The sequence below is a fragment of the Rhinatrema bivittatum genome, chromosome 7 (assembly GCF_901001135.1).
Source record: "Rhinatrema bivittatum chromosome 7, aRhiBiv1.1, whole genome shotgun sequence".
Lineage (NCBI taxonomy): Eukaryota > Metazoa > Chordata > Amphibia > Gymnophiona > Rhinatrematidae > Rhinatrema > Rhinatrema bivittatum.
In genome coordinates, this window is record NC_042621.1 from 103710486 (window position 1) to 103732957 (window position 22472).

The 22472-nt window shown below is 46.6% G+C and overlaps 1 protein-coding gene across 1 annotated transcript in view; it reads right to left on the reverse strand.

The window, feature by feature from the left end:
- Nucleotides 1–22472, reverse strand: part of CTCF (CCCTC-binding factor) — a 380312-nt gene that overhangs the window by 54256 nt on the left and 303584 nt on the right. The window contains 1 exon segment of the mRNA XM_029608851.1: nt 10661–10811. Coding sequence (XP_029464711.1) covers nt 10661–10811 — 151 coding nt within the window.

Below are 22472 nucleotides of genomic sequence, written 5' to 3' on the forward strand. Positions count from 1 at the left end.
AATGGGGGCGGGGTGGGATGGGAGTCCCGGATATGCAACGCTATGCGGTTGCCGCAAACCTGCGATTGGTTCGGGACTGGATCTCTGGGGACTTCAATTATATTGTGAGGATGGCGGAACAGACCTTGGTGGCGCCATTGGATGTACTCTTTATACTCATGTGTCCCAATGGGGATTTAGCGGAGACGGTTCGCCGAGATCCGCTGATTGCCCCTCTTCGCCATGCATGGCGCTACCTGACACGGAAGCTAGAGATTTCGACGTGTAACGCGTTTTTACTGCCTATTACCGGGAACCCTCACTTCACACCGGGTTCTCAGTCCCGTGTGTTCCGCGATTGGCAGGCAGCTGGCATTACCATGCTGGGTCAGGTGACTAACACTTTTGGGGTCCCCTTTTCCATTGCAGAGATTCGGGAGAAACATGGGCTGCCGGGCACTCATATTTGGCTATATGCAAATTCGGCATTATTTTCATTCGATCCCTGCCGCTAATAAGGTTCTCGCCCATCTTCAGACCCTGGAGCGTTTTTTCCGGCTGAGTAATCCACGGGGGCCTTCTTTATCAGAGTATTATCAAGGCCTCAGTCGAGATACATCTGGTGAGGTCTACCAATGCTTGGTGGAGAGGTGGAGTAGAGATGGCGGGTTTCAGGTACCTGTGGGAGTCATCAAGACCTGTATGAGTGCTTTGATGAGAACCACTTGTAATATGTATTATAGAGAGATGCAACTGAAATTGCTTTACAGGGCTTATGTAACCCCGCAAATGGCATTTCATGCGAGGTTGGTTCAGGACGCATCCGGTCCCAGGTGCCCCTGGCCCCATGGGACTATATTACACGCTTTTTGGGACTGTCCTGGAATTCAAACATATTGGGGAAACATTGTGAAATATTTGCGGGGGTTGCTGCACCTGGATCTGCCCTTATCTCCTTACATGATTATTATTTGACTGCATTGGTTAGAGGGGTGGGTCCCCGATGGTTTCTGCGAAAGGCCTTTGCAGTTGGGAAGAAAGTGATCTTACTTAATTGGAAGGAGGACACGAGCCCCTCATTCTGGATGTGGCGTAACCACCTCCACCACATGATGCAGATGGACAAACTGGCCGCTCAATCAAGCCCTCAGCATTGGCGACGATTTCTCCAGGTGTGGAATGGATACTTACAAGCCTTACCGCATCGAGCTCGAAGCTTGATTCTTAATTGCTGACCTGCTTTGGACATGCTTACTCACCTACTTGTGAATTCACCAGAAATGGACTATCTTGAAGAGATAATTAGTTGGGGTCTGATCTGGGGGGGGGGGTACCTCAGATGTGTTGCAGTTGTTAAAATGTGTTTCTAATGGTATTGGGGATATAGAAGAAACCATATGTCGCTAATACCTTTTATTCTGTACCAAATTTTCTTAATAAAAATTGTTTTACATAAAAAATCCTGAACAAAACGATAATACAACATTCATTAGAGTGATACTTTCTCAAATCAATTTCAATCATTAAAAACCTTTAAATTAATTTAAAAGCTTCAGAAAATTAAAAAAAAAAACCTTCAATTGCTTCCGAAAAGTTTTATTTATTTTATTTATTTATTTAAAAGCTTTTATATACCGAAGTTTAGCTAACTTTTCTTATTGCCTCCGGAAATTTGTTGCCCGAGCACCTGAACTACTGTCACACTCAACAAAAGAAGGGAAACGAAAGAGCAAAGGCACTGCAATTTACCTATTCATGGCCCATGAAGCCTCCTTTATGGACCATAGGCTCTTGGGCTATAGGTTTTAAAAAGGTTTACTGCCCAGCCCCTAGAGTGGTAAGGACTTTTCCACCAGGAATGTAAGGTGGTAGTCATGTTAGATGGAGGAGGAATAGCCTAGTGGTTAGAGCAGTGGACTATGAACCAGGAGACCAGGGTTCGAGTCCTGCTGTCGCTCCTTGTGACCTTGGGCAAGTCACTTTACCCTCCATTGCCTCAAGCACAAAACTTAGATTGTAAGCCCTCTGGGGATAGGGAAATATCTACAGTACCTGAATGTAAACCGGTGTGAAATCTCGATTTGAGATCGAATGTCAGCATATAAAAATAATAAATAAATAAATAAGGTAGCCCTGACAGCCTCTTCCTTATGAAAATTACAAAGATCAGCATGCCAAGAGAAACTCTGAAGCAGTCTTAACTGAGCCCTGGATCAAGGGTTCAACTCTAAGGCAGCTACCATAAATCCTGAGAACCCATAGTATCCAAAAGCATGGGGGCTTAGGGTAAGTAAAATCTGCAGCTGAGTTGAGTTAGGATCCTGGCTAATCTTTCCTGAATCATGAAAATGAGCCCCCATCTAGATACTCCAGGAGATTCAGAAGGAACCAAACAATTATTTGCAAAATACACTACCCAGTCTGAGTCTTTCAGCACTTAAACCACCCTGGCTGAAACAATCTACCAATCTTGAAACAACTTGGCCTTTACCAACTACTTGACCAGGTACAGAAGCAGCATAACTTCTCTACTCAAGAAGCCATGAGCACTACTTTCAATGAGGCGAACCTTGGACTACACATACTTCCAACACAAAACAGAGAAACCTCTGGTGAATTCCTTGATGAAAATGTGGGAGTAAGTTTCTAAGAGGGCCAGAGAGAAGACAGGACTCTCCCTGCTTCACCACCATGATTACGGCTAAAAGAAAACTTCCAATCTTGGATATCAAAGATAGGCCAGAAAAATTATTCTTCCTTGAGACCACAAACTAGATGGAGTATCAGTTTGAGTCCTGAACCTCAAATGGAACTGGAATCACAACTTTCAGGAATTGGAATCATTATAGTATAGACATTACCGCTACTATCTTGAGTCTACATTTAAGGCCACAGTGATGGGACAAAATGAACACTAAGGAATACCCATCCTGATCATCATCCAAGACTCTTCAATGAATGTGATATAGGTCCATTACCAGTTGGTAACAGCTGTTCACTGGAGCTATTATGTGAAGGAAAACACCCACAAAACTCCTTGGACTAAATGGACAGCCTCAGAAGAGTTGGCATTGTAATTCTACTCTTCCTGGCCTGGTAAAAAGGCTAATTCTTCCTTGAAGCCTGCTCCCATGGGAAGAAGACTGCTCCCTAGCAACAATCTGCCTTGAGAAATTCAAGCTCTTTATCCTGAAAACTTCGTTTCAAAGGGATAGATGTCTTCTAAATTATGACAAAGTAAGGAAAAGGTATCGCTTATTCCTAGACATGATCCCCTGAAGACCTGACAGAAGCCTCCCAAGCAGGTAAGACCATGCACACCGCAATATGGTGAAGAGGAGGGCCAAAGGCAGATTCCTATCCCTTGTAGGATGGGGTCACCAATGGAGACTCCTTTTCTGCAAAAAAAAACCTGAGAGATAAGGAAGGTGAGGTTCTCCTTCAGAAATAGTACAATGAGGAGAAGACCTTCATCAGTCAAAGGAAACCTCCCCCTCGTTTCCAGCTTCCTGCCAATCTATCTACCTCCATGTCCCCTGCTGACCCAAGAGGTTGGGTGGGAGCCAGACCAAAATCAGACCCTCCAAGCACCGCAGAAAGCTTAGGAGGCTCGAGTGCTGCAGTCCAAGGATGTACAACTTTCCCTAGAAGGCAACAAGGTATCTACAATCTCTCGAGATTATCCTCTCTTGCTTAAACAAGAAAGGACCAGGCCACAAGACTGAATCAAACCAGATACCCGCCTCAGGTAACCCAAGTTCTGAGGTAAAGAGAGGGAGCTCTCCTTCAACAGTCGGAACAGAACTGCATACTAAGGCCGACTTGATCAATCTGGTGCTACCAGAGCTACAGACTCTCGAAGTAAGGAAATCTTTTGCAAGAGACTGTCTATCAGAATGCAAGAACATAAGATATACTATACTGGGTCATACCAAGAGTCCATCAAGCCCAGTATCCTGTTTTCAACAGTGGCTAATCCAAGTTACAAGTACCTGGTAAGTACCCAAACAAATAAATCAAGCTACTATTGCATATTAATTAATAGGAACTTATCCAAACCTTTTTTAAACCCAGTTACACTAACTGCTGTAACCACATCCTCTGGCAATGAATTACAGAGCTTAACTATGTGCTGAGTGAAAAAGAATTTTCTTCAATTTGTTTTAAATGAGCTACTTGCTACCTTCATTGAGTGCCCCCTAGTCGTCCTATTATCTGAGAGAGTAAATAAAAGATTTACATTAACTTGTTCAAGTCCTTTAATGATTTTGTAGACCTCTATCATATTCCCCCTTAGTCATCTCTTCTCCAAACTGAACAGCCCTAAATTCCTTAACCTTTCCTCATGGGGAAGCCATTCCATCTATCTTAACTACCACTTAAGGCAGCTCCAGATCTACTCCATTTTCCAATTCATGGAAACAAGTCACCAACTGGAACCTGCTCCTGCCTGATCTGAGTCAGATGAATCCGATTGCTTAAGTTTTGTGACTATAGATCTCACTTGCAGCAGAGTTCTATGAAGGGGCCTCACGAGAGCGTTCACCCACTCAGCCAGCTCCACGGCTGCCACCATGAACGTCAACATCTGAACATGATTCAGATGGACTGAACCAAATCACGGTGAACCTAGAAGATGTGGTAGACCTGATTGACAAACTGAAGAGTAGTAAATCACCTGGACCGGATGGTATACACCCCAGAGTTCTGAAGGAACTAAAAAAATGAAATTTCAGACCTATTAGTAAAAATTTGTAACCTATCATTAAAATCATCCATTGTACCTGAAGACTGGAGGATAGCAAATGTAACCCCAATATTTAAAAAGGGCTCCAGGGGCGATCCGGGAAACTACAGACCGGTTAGCCTGACTTCAGTGCCAGGAAAAACAATGGAAAGTGTTCTAAACATCAGAATCACAGAACATATAGAAAGACATGGTTTAATGGAACAAAGTCAGCATGGCTTTACCCAAGGCAAGTCTTGCCTCACAAATCTGCTTCACTTTTTTGAAGGAGTTAATAAACATGTGGATAAAGGTGAACCGGTAGATGTAGTATACTTGGATTTTCAGAAGGCGTTTGACAAAGTTCCTCATGAGAGGCTTCTAGGAAAAGTAAATGTCATGGGATAGGTGGCGATGTCCTTTCGTGGATTGCAAACTGGCTAAAAGACAGGAAACAGAGAGTAGGAATAAATGGACAATTTTCTCAGTGGAAGGGAGTGGGGCAGTGGAGTGCCTCGGGGATCTGTATTGGGACCCTTACTTTTCAATATATTTATAAATGATCTGGAAAGAAATACGAAGAGTGAGAATCAAATTTGCAGATGATACAAAATTGTTCAGAGTAGTTAAATCACAAGCAGATTGTGATAAATTGCAGGAAGACCTTGTGAGACTGGAAAATTGGGGCATCAAAATGGCAGATGAAATTTAACGTGGATAAGTGCAAGGTGATGCATATAGGGAAAAATAACCCAAGCTAATTACACAATGTTAGGTTCCATATTAGGTGCTACAACCAAAGAAAGAGATCTAGGCGTCATAGTGGATAACACATTGAAATTGTCGGTTCAGTGTGCTGCGGCAGTCAAAAAAGGAAACAGAATGTTGGGAATTATTAGAAAGGGAATGGTGAATAAAACAGAAAATGTCATATTGCCTCTGTATCACTCCATGGTGAGATCGCACCTTGAATACTGTGTATAACTCTGGTTGCCGCATCTCCAAAAAGATATAATTGCGATGGAGAAGGTACAGAGAAGGGCTACCAAAATGTTAAGGGGAATGGAACAGCTCCCCTATGAGGAAAGACTAAAGAGGTTAGGACTTTTCAGCTTGGAGAAGACACGGCTGAGGGGGGATATGATAGAGGTGTTTAAAATCATGAGAGGTCTAGAACGGGTAGATGTGAATCGGTTATTTACTCTTTTGGATAATAGAAAGACTAGGGGGCACTCCATGAAGTTAGCATGTGGCACATTTAAAACTAATCGGAGAAAGTTCATTTTTACTCAACGCACAATTAAACTCTGGAATTTGTTGCCAGAGGTTGTGGTTAGTGCAATTAGTGTATCTGTGTTTAAAAAAAGATTGGATAAGTTCTTGGAGAAGTCCATTACCTGCTATTAATTAAGTTGACTTAGAAAATAGCCACTGCTCTTACTAGCAATGGTAACATGGAATAGGCTTAGTTTTTGGGTACTTGCCAGGTTCTTATGGCCTGGATTGGCCACTGTTGGAAACAGGATGCTGGGCTTGATAGACCCTTGGTCTGACCCAGTATGGCATGTTCTTATGAACATAACTCCATACGAAAAATCTCCTAGTGCACTTCAAAGAACACACTAGGAGATTTGCGACCTCAGAATCTTCTGTACATCAAAAACAATTGGCCCTAATTAGTGTCAAAATAAGCCCCTAAATCAACTACATGTTATTGGTAGATAATTCCTTCTTCTGGGTTGACTTTGATCAGACTAATTAATTGTCTAGATAAGGATGAACCAGGAGACCTTCTCAATGTAAGAAAGTTCTGGAGGCAACCAAAAAGGAGGACCTGAGATTGAAAATGACACCCTTCCCCCAGCACAGAGAAGCTTCTGAAGGCTCTCTCAGAAGGGAATATGCCAATATGCTTTCACCAAACCCACGGGCACTAAAGCATTCATCTTATCTCACCATTAAAAGAGCTTGAACAGATCTTGAACTAGTGGTGTGCTAGGGTGAGACAGGAGTTTAGTCTCGAGCCACCTGGTGGTACTATTATAACAGATCTAGAGGTCTCCATAACTGATATAGAGGACCCCATTCTGAAGTGAGGAACCCACAAAATTGGCAACTTGTGTCAGATCCAAAATAGGTTGAAAGGTGTTTGTTTTTGTTTTTTTTTTAAACACTTAAATTGATCTTATTGTGCCAAGGCACCAAACCTACTATTCAGATATCTAGCAGACTGAGTGCAACCCGAAATACCTCTTGCATCAAAGAGGAAAGATAAGAAGCCATAAAAGCATTTGAGTTCAGACAGGCAAACTAAGGTGCAATTGCTCTGACTGATTTGTCATAATGTGGGCCTATATTTGGAGAAATTCTGATAACCAAACAAACATTTTTTGCTACAGAGATTGAACCCTACTCCTTCATTGCTAGCTTCAGGAAGTCCTGTAGTTCCCGAACTCTCAACATTTCCCTGTCTTGGAACTTCGAAGACTGAAATCTACCATATGATCCAGATCTTTAACATCCCAAAGGCTTCTAGGAAGGCAACTGACTGGATGATGCGTGCTGTTCATCCTCTGGGAGCCTAAGAACTTTAGATTCATCCAGGCTGTGCCCCTCTTCTCTAGGTCTTTACTGCTTGAAGAGAAGCTTAGCTGACTGTCTCATAGAAGTTAATTCTGAAGACCAACTTTGCAGCTACACAAATGCCCTGTCACTGTACTAAAAGCCATGTCCCTAGCCAAGGTTTGAACATATCAAAGATGCATTTGCCCAAACATTGTGTCGTTCATCCCCCAAGTTATAGTTGCACAACCTTCTCCAGATTTGAAATGTTGCTTTCCTGCAAAGCTCCTGAATAAGAGGCAAGTGCAAATCAGCTTTATATGCTGCAACACAGTAACATGCCTGAAGAAATATACTAGCTGTCTCAAAGGTCTGCTTGAGAACTGCCTCTATTCTTTTCTATCCTGTGCATCTTAAGAGTGCTGTGCCACACCACCCTCCACAGGAATCGCAATTCTCATCACCACACAAGCCAGCACATCTATACCTCAGGAAAACTTAAGTTTACACTATTAGGGAGATGAAGGAAACAGTCCCCTTTAAAATTGGCTTCAGGAGAATCCCATTCCAAAACAATCAAAATATCCTCAAATGACCTGAACGATGGAAAATCCTCACTAGCTTCCAAATACTAGTCAAAACAGGATCTTCTGAGGTTTCAAGACCTTCCTCCATTGTTCTCGCAGAAATTTTTTGCACCCACTAGGAAGGTGTCTAATTCTTACCTGATGATTTCAGGCAGGTCAGTCCAGACAATCCGGTTATGCTCACCGACAAGCAGATGAAGACAAGAGATCAACAGGCTCACTGATCTCACCTTCTTAGATGCATCTGTGCCAACACCAGCCTGCCAGTATTTCTGTAATAAGCTAATTGGACAATCTCAAATGAAATCCATTAACAACTGAACCCTTTTTTTTTGTTTTTTAACCAGACTTCCAGAAGAACAAGGAAACAGCAAAAACTCGAAAAACTGCCTCTAGGCAGACACATGCTGCCGCTTAAAAGGCCCGCAGCGAGAACCAGAGTTGTTGGTGCCTCCCGATGTCATCACGTGGCTGGGTACTTAAGGCCCAGTTGCACATCACAGCGCTGCCTCAGTAACAGGTCTCCTGCACTGGATACGTGTAGTATGTGTTGCTGCTTCTGGTTCATGCTTTCCTGCTTCCTGTTGCATTCCTCTCTTTCTGGCCCAGCCCTGCCTTCCCATGGATTGACTTCTGGATCTGACCCCCACCTTGACCTTCATGCTTGCCACCTGCCTCTGACCCTAGTCAGGCACTGGACCTACAACACTGCCACAAAGACTTTGCCTAAGACCTGCTGGCCCCCGAAACCAGAGGGCTCAACTCAAGGGGAAAGGGGTTGGTATAGGTGTAGCTCTGGATCGGTCTCTCACCTGCATAGCTCTGCCATCTGTCAGTTAGGGCCTATCCAACAGGCTGAGCCAAACTCACCATAGCAGCAAAGATCCACAGATCTTACAGACTGCTGAGGCCATAGACCTATTTTAACATGCATCTTATTGCATCAGTCCCTCTATTAGAAGAGCAAGCTCTGGGGGGTGGGTGGGCAGACAATTAGGGAGGGAGGGCCTCTAACAGTCAAGGCTATCAGTGAACAAAATGTTCCTAGACATAAGGGGTTTTTCCCTTACTTCTCCAAAACTACAAAAGCAATTTAAAATCTACACTTTATGCCCTTTAGTGTTAAATCTGAGCAATCCCCTCAAAGGCACCCAATAATGAAAACATAGAACACTTTCTGCTAGATCCCAGATAATTAAGGCAAAAATGTACACTTAAGGAGCCTTTCTGAACAGGATATACCTGCAAAGACAATAGCAGTAGCATCTGCAATTCATAAAATCAGCCACATTCCAGTGTGCCATATTACAGTGTGAACTCTCAAAAAAGAGTCAGCCAAATTACTCTTGCTTTCAGTCTGTTGATAGACTGACTTGCTTCCTCAGAACACCACTGCCCTTGACATAATGGTTGAGAAAATGCACCGCCTGCCCCCCCCCCCCCAGCACATCAGACAGGCATGACACATTGTCACCCAGTCTGGGGGGGGGGGGGGGACGGGGACTCAGAGGCAAACAAAAACCAACTATACAGGAGACAGCCAACTGCTCCAAGGGAAAAAAATCCTGAGCTAGCCTGCTAACCCCAAGAGACCAGGGTGCATGGCCCCAGGAAAGCTCAACTAGAGAAATAGTGAAACTTTTGTCCTAGAAAAAATATGAGAAGCATTCATTCAGGAAAGCCGAAGCCTGGGAACTCGAAATCCTATTGCATCAGTCCAGAAGTGCTACTACATGTTGGAGACAAAAAATACTGGCTTTGGCCTACACAGCCTCATCCTTTACACTAGAGATGACATCACTGAAAAAGGTGTATTGTCTTCATCTGCTAGTAAGCGGAATAAATCCATACATCTGGAATGGTCTAGCAAGATAAGGAAGAACTTAGTTTTCCTTTTACCAGTTCCTTTCACAAATCTTGTTTATCTTACTTGTTTCCCCTTTGTTTTTTTTTTCACCTCTCAGATATCTAAAAAGGATTCCTGCAATGGGAAATCACAAACTCTTAGCTAATTGGAACACCACTCAATTCAATACACAGGATGTTGCTTACAGTATCATGTCACTTATTGTGTCTTCTGCTTCATTCAGTTACCTTACTGTTACGAGACATGAAGTTCAATTTAAATTATAGTAATTAAGGCAAGAGTATTTCTCTTCTCTGCCTGCCTAAGAGCTGAAAGAAGAGAGAAATGGTTAAGGGGAGAAGTAGATGAAAAAAAAGACAGGGCAAGGGAGCTGAAGAAAAGTTGAGATACATGTGGGAGCCAAAGGGGGCAAGAGAATGAAAAAGGATCATACCCATACCTTTTACTCCCACTTCAGGCTCTAGAGTGGACAGGGAGGAAAAGGAAGGCAGCTTCATGGTTGGAGGGAGAAGGGAGGCCTTAGGAATAAAGGGAGGGAAGTAGGCTATAGAAAGAAGAAAGAAGTGGAGGGAAGAAACAGGCTAGGGTGAAAAGGAAAAAAAGTTGGACTAGAAATTATCAACAAGAGGTGACTTAGGAAACAGGGATAGATAGAGAAACAAGCAGGAAACTTAGGAAACAAGCAAATGACTTAGGAAACAGGGATAGATAGAGAAAGCAGATAAAAGCATAGGAAGGAAAGAGGAACAGGACAAAAAAATATGATGAAATAAGAGATAGGAGAATTAAAAATGGACAACAATGAAGGCCATGAGAACAAGAGAAATAAAATAAGAGGATACATTAAGCCAAAGAGATAAAAAGTGTGTTGGAAAATTGGTTTTTGGTGCTGGGCTGACATTTGATAAGCCGTAGGAGGGCTTCCCCAACTATCCTTACCACTGTCTGAAGAATCTTCTTTCTTGGAGCGCATCTTTCTCTTTCTCCCACGTTTGCTCTTCTTGGATGTTGGTTCCTGCCCTTCACCTCCATTCTCACCATCTGTACCATCAGGACCAGTGCAGTTCTCAGAATGTCTAGCCATAGTATTCTAATAAGAGCACACAAGACATGCAAAATCCATGATTAAAGGGTACCTTTTGTGACCATTATTACAATAAAAAGCAAACATGATTTAGCCCACCAAATGACCCTTTGTCATGATGGAAAGAAGACACTTTTAGGCTGTATTTTCTCATTTTAGTGGTTCAAAATGACTCTTCACTTAATTGGTTATTAGACAGAATAGATTAAGAAACTCCAGGAAATTCTCTCTTGACCTGACTTCATTAAATATTGATCATTGTGAAGGCATCACCCTTAAGTTTGGCAGAAATTTTGTATGCGTACGCAGCACCACCTGATCATGGAAGAGTTTTTGTGTAGGGAGCGTAGGTAACCAGGGCCTGGATCTCACTGACCCTGCAAGTGGAAGTGATCGCCACCAGGAACATAACTTTCTAGGTGAGGAACTTCAGGTCACAGGATTTGAGAGGCTCGAACGGATGCCGCATGAGCCTCACCAGGATGACATTGAGATCCCATGGAGTTGCTGGCGGGTAAAGCAGGGGCTTCAGTTGAACCAGGCCCCGCATGAAACGCCTGACCAGTAGCTGGACTGAAATGGGCACCCCGGCGACACCCTGATCATAGGTGCTGAGGTGTACTCGGACTGAGCTGGTCTGGAGGCCAGACTCAGACAGGTGCCACAGATAATCCAGCAGGTGGGGGAGCAGGCAGGAGAAAGGGTCCAGTCTGTGGCCCCCACACCAGGTGGAGAAGCGCTTCCACTTCGAGCTGTAAGATCTCCAAGTGGAAGGTTTCCGGGATTCAATCAAGAACCTGGAAACACCATCCGAGAGCTGCAAGGGCAGGAGGATCATGCGCTCAACATCCACACCGTGAGGGCCAGGGCTCGGAGGGTCGGGTGGCGCAGGGTGCCCTGGTTCTGCTATAGGAGGTCGGGAGCCGTCCCCAGTGGAACCAGTGTGCTCATGAACAGGTCTTGGAGCAGAGAGAACCACACCTGTCTTGGCCAGGAGGGTGCCACCAGGATCATGGTCCCCCCCGTCCTCTTGCAGCTTCATCAGAGTCCTCGAGAGAAGCGGAATTAGGGGTTACACGTACATAAGACCTTGTCCCCAGTGAAGGGAGAATACGTTGCAGGCCGGACAGTCCTTCCCCGGAATCAGGGAGCAGAAGATGCTCACCTTGTGATAGTGGGGAGGGCGAACAGGTCCAAGTCTGGCGTGCCCCAGCGACAGAATAGGCTGGCTGCTACCACCAGGTTCAGGGACCACTCGTGTGGCTGGAAGGACCGGCTGAGGCGGTTCGCCAGCATGTTTAGGTGGCCCGGCAGGTATGTGGCTCGTAGATACATCCCCTTGGAGAGGGGCCCTGTATCGCTTCCTCGCAGAGGGGGGAAGGAGCCCGTACCTCCCTGCTTGTTGATGTACCACATTGCCACCTGGTTGTCCGTCCTGATGAGGTTGACCTTGGAGGACAGCCTGTCCTGGAAGGCCCACAAGGCGTACCAGATCGCCCGCAGCTCCAGAAAATTTATCTGGCAGCAGGTCTCTGCTGCAGTCCAAAGGCTCTGAGTGTGAAGGCTGTCTGAGTGGGGCCCCCCCACCCCTGAGGTGAGACATCGGTGGTAAGGGTCATCTGGGATGGTGCAGACTGGAATGGGAGTTCTAGTTCCAGATTGGATAGGGCCTCCCACCAGGTTAGGGAGAGATGGAGAGGGTCTGTGACCATCACCGGTGCTTCCAGATCCTGGGATGCCTGCCACCACAGAAACCGCAAGGCCCACTGTGGGTCCCTCATGTGGAAAAGGGTCAAGGGGGGTCACGTGAACAGAGGCCACCATGTGGCCCAGCAGGTGGAGCAGCAGACGGGCCGGTATCTTCTTTCTGTTGTGAACAAGGGTAGCTAGCAAGGAGAGGGCGACCACTTGATCCCTGGGCAGAAAAGCTTTTGCTTTTCTGCCAGGTTGGATACGGTGCCGTATCCAACCTGGCACCGATAAAGTCCAGCCGTGGAGACGGACTGAGATGTGAAGGGGAAGTTGATAGCGAATCCCAGTGTCTGTAAGGTCTGAACCGTCAAGGCTAGAGCATTCATGGCCCCGGAGTGTGGTTTGCTCTGGATCAGCCAATCGTCCAGGTATGGAAAGACGTCGACCAAGCGACGCCTGAGGTAGGCAGCCACCACCTCCAAGCATTTCGTGAAGATGCGTGGGGTTGAAGCAAGCCCAAAGGACAGCACTTTGTACTGAAAATGTGCCGTCCCCACCAGAAAGTGGAGGTACTTCCTGCGGTTGGGGACAATTGCAATATGGGCGTAAGCCTCCTTTAAGTCGAGGGAGCAGAGCCAGTCTTTTCGGAGGAGCAGGATCAGTGTGCCCAGAGGGACCATCTTGAATTTTTCCCTTACAAGAAAATGGTTTAACGCCCTAAGATCGAGAATGGGGCGCAAGCCGCCATTCCTCTTCGGAATGAGGAAATGGCTTGAGTAGAAACCGTGGCCCCACTGCTTGCTAGAAGGGCGGAAAGTTCCGAATGAAGGATGACCTGATGGGCGGCTGTACCCCATGATGGAAATGGGGGAGCGGTCTCTGGGTGCCTGCTCAAATTCAGGCGATAGCCCTGGTGGACAATGGAGAGGACCCAACGGTCCGAAGTGATCGTCTCCCAGTGGTGGGCGAAGCAAAGAAGCCTGCCGCTAATTGGGGGATCGGCCGCCATGGGAACCAGCATTTGGCTCGTGCCCCCTCGCCACCAGTCAAAAGCTGGCAGACAGTCCCTGCTAGGGCTGGATTGAGCCCTCTGAACTCGCTGCTGCCGGCCACAGCCTCTAGGGCTGGATCAAGGCGGGCAAGTATGGACAGCCAGAGGGAAGTATTTCCTTGACCAGTAGAAGGGCTTGCGAGAGCCCGGCCTGGAGGACTTACTGGCTGCGGAAGGGCCTTTTGAGGGACTGGCGGAGAGTTGCTGAAGAGTATCATGCTGATCTATTATTTGTAGCTAATCGTATCATTTATTCATGTTATTTGACGAATTATTGTTGTTTATTTTATATTTAATATTTAATGATTTACGTTCTTTTGTTCAAAACTCTGTTTAATGTAACGCCTTACCCGCGACAGTTTTGTTCTATGGAAACCGACCTGATTTGATATTTATATCGAGAATGTCGGTATATAAAAACCCTAAATAAATAAATAAATAAATAAATAAATAAATCTTTCAGCTGTGCCATGATCTCTTTCACCTTATCCCCAAACAGGTTCTCTCCTGTACAGGAGAGGTCCGTGAGCCTATCCTGAACCTCTGGTCGGAGGTCCGGAGTCAAGTTAGCCATCTGGTGCAGACTCCACCAGCAGCTAGGCGGGCTGCGGTTTCGAAAATGTCATAGGTAGACCTGACCTCGTGTCTACCCACCTCAAGACCCAGCGAGGCAATGGCTGTAAACGACTCCTTCTGTTGCTGGGGAAGGCCCTCCACAAACTCCTGGACTTGCTTCCATAGGCTGCAGTCATATTGGGTTCATATACAGTTGGTAGGCCGCAATACGGGCCACCAGTATAGCCCCTGGGAACATTTTCCTCCCTATGCCATCAAGCTCCCTATGTTCATGCCCCGGAGGGGCAGAAGCGTGTGTCCAGGAGAGTCTGCTTTCTTAAGCGTGGACTCCACCACTGCAGACTGGTGGGGTGAGTGCCGTTGTTCAAAACCCATGGCCTGTTGAACCAGATAAGTCACATCAGCTTTCCTGTTCACTGGGGCAACCGACACTGGGTGTTCTCATGTGCGGAGGAGGAGCTCTTTAAGGTTGTCATGAGCCGGCACTACCATGACCTCTTTTGGAGCATTGATGAACTGGAGGACGTCCAGCATCTTATGACAGGTATCCTCTTCTGACAAGAGTTGGAAGGGAATGTGCCATGGCCCTCACAAAGCTGGTGAAAGAGAGGTCCTCGAGCAGAGAGCAACGCCGCTCCTCCAGAGGAGAAGGCTCCGAGAGGGGGTCGTCTAAGAATGCGAAGGATGCGTCTGAGGAGTCATCGCCCCATGGGTCATAGGGACCCCTCCTCCTTGCTAGGGTCCAGACACAGAGGGCAGGGACTGGGAGGGACGGTAGGCATTGATAGACCTCCAGGCATCGAGGGGGGCATCGGCCACAGTACTTGTTTGGGTACTTGCGACTTGGATTGGCCACTATTGGAAACAGGATACTGGGCTGGATGGACCCTTGGTCTGACCCAGTATGGCATTTATGTTCTTATGTTTTGAAGGCCCTCCCCCCCAAAGGAGCTGCTCTAATCCATGACCAATCAAATGTTGCACCATCAAGAGGCATAGCCCCTGCAAGAGCAAAGAACTTGTGATAGAATGCACCCTGTAAGCTTCCCAAGGAAGGGAATCTAGAGTGCAAGCTAATATGGGACAGGCCTATGAAGGCCTGTCCCCACACCATAGGGGAGGTATCCCAGCACTACTGTCCCCATATCCACCCCATAAGGGTGGTCCTAGAGTAAACAGGAGCTCATTCTCTCAGGAAAGGCCAGAAATATTGCAGTGCAGTGATGACTGTGGTGCACTAGCCCTTGATGCCCTCTGTCTCACGATGACATACACAGCAGAGGGTATTCCCACAGCACATGACCCGACAGGGCTCAATACTGACACCCCTATGGCACCAATTGGAAAAAGATACTCCTCCTTCCCACCACAACAGCAACTGTGCTGACTACGCTCATGGGACCACTAATGTCTATAGCGTTCCCGGCACTCCACAGTGCCGATGGCCTTGGCATCAGCCATCTGTGCCCACCTCAGCATTGATGACACTCACCTGTGCCAACAGTTCCCAATGGCCTCAACTTGCTCAGTGTCGCCCTATAGCATCTGCAGCTCTCATAGTGCCTGACGGCAGTGACTCCCACTGCACTCAGCAGCGTTGACTGCAGCTTAAGTTGCCCCTAATGCTTGACAGCATTAGATGGTGCCTGTGGCACTTAAGAGTCAAAGGCGCCCACAGGCCCAAGGTGCTTGATGGCAAAAGTGCTCAACTGTGCAGACTGTGCTCAGTGGAGCTCAACGGAACCCCTAGCATTGATCGTGCTCTCGGCGCTCGATGTTGCCAATGGTGCTCAAGGGCATTGATGGCACAAAGGAGCCCTGGTGCTTGACTGTGTCAATGGTGCCCTTGGTGTAACGACGGTGCTGATGCTGAGCAGCCCTAGGACTCCTGGGCTACACGCCCAGAGTCTGACCACCTGTGCTGTGTCACACGAAAGTACATGGGCAACCGATATCCGGCATGACACCAATGTGCAGCAGCAGAGCTAATTGCCCAGCCTCATACTCACCCTCCCTTTCAAGGAGAGTGCTCTGGCAGAGCAAGCTGACAAGCAGGAGGGGAGACTGTGTCATCCAGAGAACCAGAGATGAAGACTAACTTGGGCCAATGGATACTAGTCCCAGGGACAAGGAGACGATGTGTTGGTCCTGGATTCCTTTGCTGTCTGAGCCCCTGTCGATGCTCAGCAGTCAGATGAAATTTCATGGAACTCCTGTGTGGATGGAAGCTCATACAAGTCCCCAGGCCAGAGGTCTACCAGGACCACTCGAACTCAGACTGTAGTTCCCTTGAGGCACTGACAAAGGCAAATAGACAAACTGAAGAAAAGAACACCAAGAACAAGCTGTAGGTGCAGCATTATTTATTAAGGAAAGAAGAAACCTCTGCCAGGCTGCACTGGGCTCTAGACACGCCACACAGCCGGCCAAGAGAAACCTTAAAGGAGGGAAAAAAATTAACTAACTAAAAACTACTGAAAGGTACATAAGGAGAAAAAAACAAAACTTGCAAGATCCAACTAGAAAAAACAACTGCTGCAGCTCCAGAATTTTCATTGCAGTAGCAGTGATGGAGAACACAAAACTGTATCTTACAGGTTCTGTGGGGGAGGGGGGAGAGAAGAGGGACTCTGCCTGGGAGGAAGAAAGTAACCACAGCTGCACATCAAAGTTCCAAGCCGGGCTCTGTCGAATAATATCACCCATGTGCAAGGACTGCCATCCTGCTTTGTCCTTGGAGAAATAAATAAATATTTTAGAAAGTGTATGCAGGATCTTGGGTATAGCCAGATGTTAAATGGTCCTACTCACGAACAGGGACATGCCCGAATTTGATGTTTGTCCCAGAAAAGCTGATAGAAGTAATTGTGCAGGTAACTACTTTTCTGTCTTATTTCGACAGAGTTTCCCTTTAAAGATACAAAGGCATTGATGGAAAAAGATTTATTTATAAATGGAAGAATGTGCTATTTGAACAGTGTTTGGCTGCCTATAATGCGCAAGATTTTAATTTAGGAATATCTTTAGAGCAATTTGAGATGAATGGAATACTAGACTGTCTAAAATGATAGCTGATAAAGCACCGGCACAAAAAATTACTATTATTCCAGGAGAAAAAGAAAGATTGGTTTCATAGTTGTCTTAGATTGGCTAAAGGTCACCAGTTAGAAAATGGCAAAAAAAAAGAACACAGAACAAAACCTAGATTATATAGATTACATCAGAAGAAGTATAAAGTGATATGTGATGCAAAAAGATTAAGGGGCGGATTTTAAGAGCCCTGCTCGCCGGTGCGCCTATGTTCAATAGGCCTACCGGCGCGCGCAGAGCCCCGGGACTCGCGTAAGTCCTGGGGGTTTCCGAGGGGGGCGTGTTGGGGGGGCGGGGCCGAGCGGCGTGCCGTTTTCGGGGCGGGCTCGGGGGCGTGGCCGCGCCCTCCGGAACCGCCCCCGGGTTGCGTCTAGGCGCGCCAGCGGCCCGCTGGCACTTACTTCTCCCTCTGGGAGGCGTAAATCCCCCAACAAAGGTAGGAGGGGTTTAGACAGGGCCGGGGGGGGTGGGTTAGGTAGAGGAAGGGAGGGGAAGGTGAGGGGAGGGCGTTAGCGAATTCCCTCCGAGGCCGCTCCGATTTCGGAGCGGCCTCGGAGGCAATGGAGGTAGGCTGCGCGGCTCGGTGCGCGCCGGCTACACGGAATCGGTAGCCTTGCGCGCGCCGATCCAGGATTTTAGCAGCTACGCGCGTATCTACTAAAATCCCGCGTACTTTTGTTGGCGCCTGGAGCGCCAACAAAAGTACGCCAACGCGCTGTTTTTGAAAATCTACCCCTAAGGACTGGAAGGAACAAGAAGCATCCCATTGCAGATCAAGAAAGGTCTTTTAAATAGTGTCTGATGTCAAAATTGTACTAATCAGAAGAAACAGAAGAAGGAACATCAGTACTAACGTACAGAATTTGCTGCTTGTTTTGATTTGAAGATCAAAAAAATTCAGCAATCCTTTACATCAACTGTAATCAATGGGGGAAATGGGTTCACCTTCATTGATAAACTAAGGAAAAATTGTGAAGAATTTAGATTAGCATTCCTATTGAGATAGAAAAGCTTGTGTCTATTATAAATCTTACTACTTGTTCTCTTGGACCCAATGCCTTAAATTCTGAGGTTCTTTTTTTTTTATATAAATTTGTTATATTGTTTAGATGTTATTTACTGTTCATACTGCATGTAACATTTGGATATAATAAGCCATATTGTTGATACTAATACAAATTTAAATTTAAAAAAATTCTAAGGTTTATAGGGAATGTAGCTTCTGCTGATCTGGCAAATTTGATAAATCTATTCTTTCAAAAGGTGAAATGCCAACTGAAGCAAACCGTATTAAGACCCATCTTAAAGAAAGGATTTTTGGCTAAAGAAAAGGTGGAGTCAGTGGCCAGTGTCAAATATTCCATAGTTGAATAAAATAACAGAAGGCTTGTTATAATCAAATTCTACAGATAAACAATCAGGATTTCGGGTGGAGGAGACATGGTGATTTGTGGGGAAGGAGGGGGGAACTATTTTCGTTTCCTTCTTGACCTGACAGCATTTGACATGTCTGACCATAATTTTATTATTCCATTAATTAATACAGGGGTGGTCAAGTCTTGTCCTCAAGAGCCACAAACAGGCCTAGTTTTCAGGATATCCACAATAAATATGCACAATAGATTTGCATTCAATGAAGGCAGTACATGCAAATCTATCGCATGTATATTCATTGTGGATAAAACCTGGCCCATTTGTGGCTCTCAAAGACTGGAGTTGGATACATCTGGATTAATAGAATATGGATTTTCAAGAAAACACAGCATTGGTTTAAATGGAGAAATTACTTACCAGACAATTTCGTTTTCCTTAGTGTAGACAAATGGATTCAGGACCAATGGGTTATATGCTCCCCTGCTAGCAGATGGAGGCGAAGTCAGGTTTCAAAGCTGACATCACCTTAGTTACACCCCTGCAGTTACCTCAGCTCTTCAGTATGCTCTTCAAAAGTCAGTGGACATACTATTGAAATAAACTTGATTAAAAACAGATAACTGTAACTGTACTCAAACAAACATCGAATCCCAGCAAGATTATAGATGCCCTGATCTAGGGACTAGGTGAAGGCTTACCTGTAACCTCTTGCAATACATATTCACTTCACAATTTCTTGGCACCGTTCTTGGGCAGTCGTGGGTGGGATGCTGAGTCCATATGTCTACACTAAGGAAAACAAAATTATCCAGTAATTTCTCCTAGTGTTGAGTCGGAGGGCCTCAGGACCAATGGGATATACAAAAACTACTCCCGATCGGGGCGGGAGGCTGCCCACTGACCGGTTAGCACCACCCTAGCAAAGGCTGCATCCTCTAGGGCCTGAACGTTCAGGCGATAGAACATGGAGAAGGTGTGCAAGGAGGACCACGTCGCTGCTCGGCAGAGGTCGACGGAAGACAGCAGCTTAGCTTCCGTCCATGATACTGCCTGAGCCTTAGTGGAATGAGCTTTAACCTGAAAGGGTAATGGGTTTCCTGCCTCTACTTAAACTCCTGTGACCACCTCCTTGATCCAGCGAGTTATGGTAGCCCGTGAAGCTAGTGCGCCCTGTCTCCTTCCACTCTGAAGAACAAATGGTCTGTCGTGTGCACCAGTTCTGAAAGTTCCAGATACCACATCAAAAATCTACTGACTTTTAAATGGCGGAGGCAGTATTCTTCCGTGTCCTTGTGCTTATCTAGGGACAGCAATGAAATGGACTGATTCATATGAAACCCTGAGACTACCTTGGGCAAGAAGGATGGAATGGTATAAAGCTGTAATGCTCCTGGGGTCATCCGGAGGAATGGATCCCTACACAATGCTTGAAGTTCAAGGACGCGACAAGCTGAGCATATCGCCACCAGGAACACCGTTTTCAGGGCTAACAGGCTAAGGGACAGACTGCATAGTGGCCGAAAGGAGGGCCCTGCCAAAAACTCCAATACAAAATAAGGTTCCACAAGGGGACTGGCACCTGTAGGGGTGGTCAAAGATGCTTTACTCCTTTTAGAAAACAGGCCATGTCCGGATGCGCCGACAGGCAGGTTCTATTCACCTTGTCTCTGAAACAGGAGAGAGCTGCTACCTGGTCATTCAAGGAGTTAAGGGACAATCCTTTGTTCAAGCTGTCTTGTAAAAATTCCAGAACCAGAGGGATTTGGGCCTTCTGAGGGGCAACACCATGTTCCTCACACCAGGCCTCAAATACTCTCCAGATCCACATATACGCTAAGGACGTTGAGAATTTCCACGCTCGGAGCAAGGTAGTAACTACTGCTGTTGAATATCCTTGCTTCATGAGGTGAGTACTCTCAAGAGTCAAAATCAAGTTGGGTCCTCAAGAAGGACCAGACCTTGTTGGAGCAGGTCCCTATGCGGTGGGAGGCACAGGTGGTCTCCACTAGAAGTCTCTGCATGTCTGCATACCACGGGTACCTGGGCCAATGCAGAGCCACTAGAAGGACTAATCCCCTGTAGCACTCGATCCTGCGAATGATCCTGCCCAGCAGTAGCCACGGAGGGAAGGTGTATAGTAAGTCCTCTTCTGGCCAGGTCTGAACAAGGATGGTAATCCCCAGGGACTGCTGATCTCTTCTGAGACTGAAGAATCGGCTTCGCATTGTGCAATGAGGCCAAGCAGGTTGATGGATGGGAGGCCCCAGCAATCTATCAGCAGCTGAAAGGCTCTGGCAGACAACGCCCATTCTCCTGGATCCAGACTTTCCCTGCTTAGAAAGTCTGCTCTGTCATTGTCTTTACTTGCGATATGGGAGGCCGAGATCATCTGGAGATTCAATTCCGCCCATTCCATAAGGAGAATTATCTCCCAAGACACTTGCTGGCTCTTGATTCCTCCATGGTGGTTGATGTAGGGTACTGTTGTTGCGTTTTTTAACATCACAGACTGCCTGACCCTGGCGTAAGTGGCTGAACTGTAGACATGCCAATATGACTGCCCGGGTTTCCAGGCTGTTTATGTTCCAGAGCACTTCTTCCTTGGTCCAATGTCCCAGAGCTGTCAGCTCCTGACGGTGAGCTCCAGAACCCCAGAGCCTTGTGTGAGGACCAGCCAGTTTGGCAGTGACAGGTTTACACCCTTGCCCAGGTGAGCTTCCTGAAGCCACCACTGGAGCCGAGAACATACTTCCATTGGTAGGTGGAGGCAAATCAGTCTTGAGACAGTGGGTTCCAACAATACAGCAGAGGGCACTGAAGTGGCTGCATGTGGGCCCTTGCCCATGGTACTACCTCCAAGGTTGATGCCATCAAACTAAGGACTTGAAGATAGCTCCACACCTTGGGGTGTATCGTGTTCATCAACCAATGCACTTGGGATATCAAACTTCCTTATCCGTGAAAGCAGATGGAAGACCTTGCCCTGCTTGGTGTCAAACCGGACTCCCAGGTATTCCAAGGACAGGGAGGGCTTGAGGCTGCTTTTGTCTATATTTACGACCCAACCAAGGTCCTGAAGCAGGGACATCACCCTGCTGGTCACCTGGAGACTCTCTTCCCATGACTTGCTGATCAACCAGTCATCCAAGAATGGGTGTACCAGGATTCCCTCTTTCCTCAGTGCCGCTGTTACAACCATCATAATCTTGGAAAATGCTCTGGGGCGGTGGCCAGGCTGAAAGGCAGTGCCCGGAATTGATAATGGTAGCTCAGTACCGTAAAGCATAGGAAACACTGATGCTCTTGCCAGATTGGAATATGAAGGTAGGCCTTGGAGAGCTCCAGAGAGGTTAGGAAATCTCTCGGTTCTACAGCCTTTATCATGGAGCACAGAGTTTCCATGAAGAAATGAATTACCCCTAGGTGTTGGTTGACACTCTTGAGGTCCAGGATGGGGCAAAAGGAACTCTCCTTCTTGAGTACAATGAAATAGATGGAACAACATCCCATATTTTCCTGGAGCGCAGGTACTGGAATTATAGCCCTCAATTTGAGGAGCCTCATCGAGGTACACGCCACTGCCTGCTTCTTGTGCTGAGAATGGCAAGGAGATATAATGAATATATCCCAAGGAGTGCTGCGAAACTCCAGTGCATATCCTTCTCGTATGACATCCAGCACCCATTTGTCAGATGTGATCTCAATCCACCCTGGTAGAAGAGGGATAGTCGACCCCCTATCTTCTCGATCCACGGATGGGTCGGCAAAACTTCACTGGGGAGTTCGGGCCGAAACTGAACCTGCCCCTGCTCTTGGGCTGTTTGCCCTCAAAGGACTGAGACCTCCCCGAGGACAGAGGCATCTGAAATTCAAGTTTCTGAAGG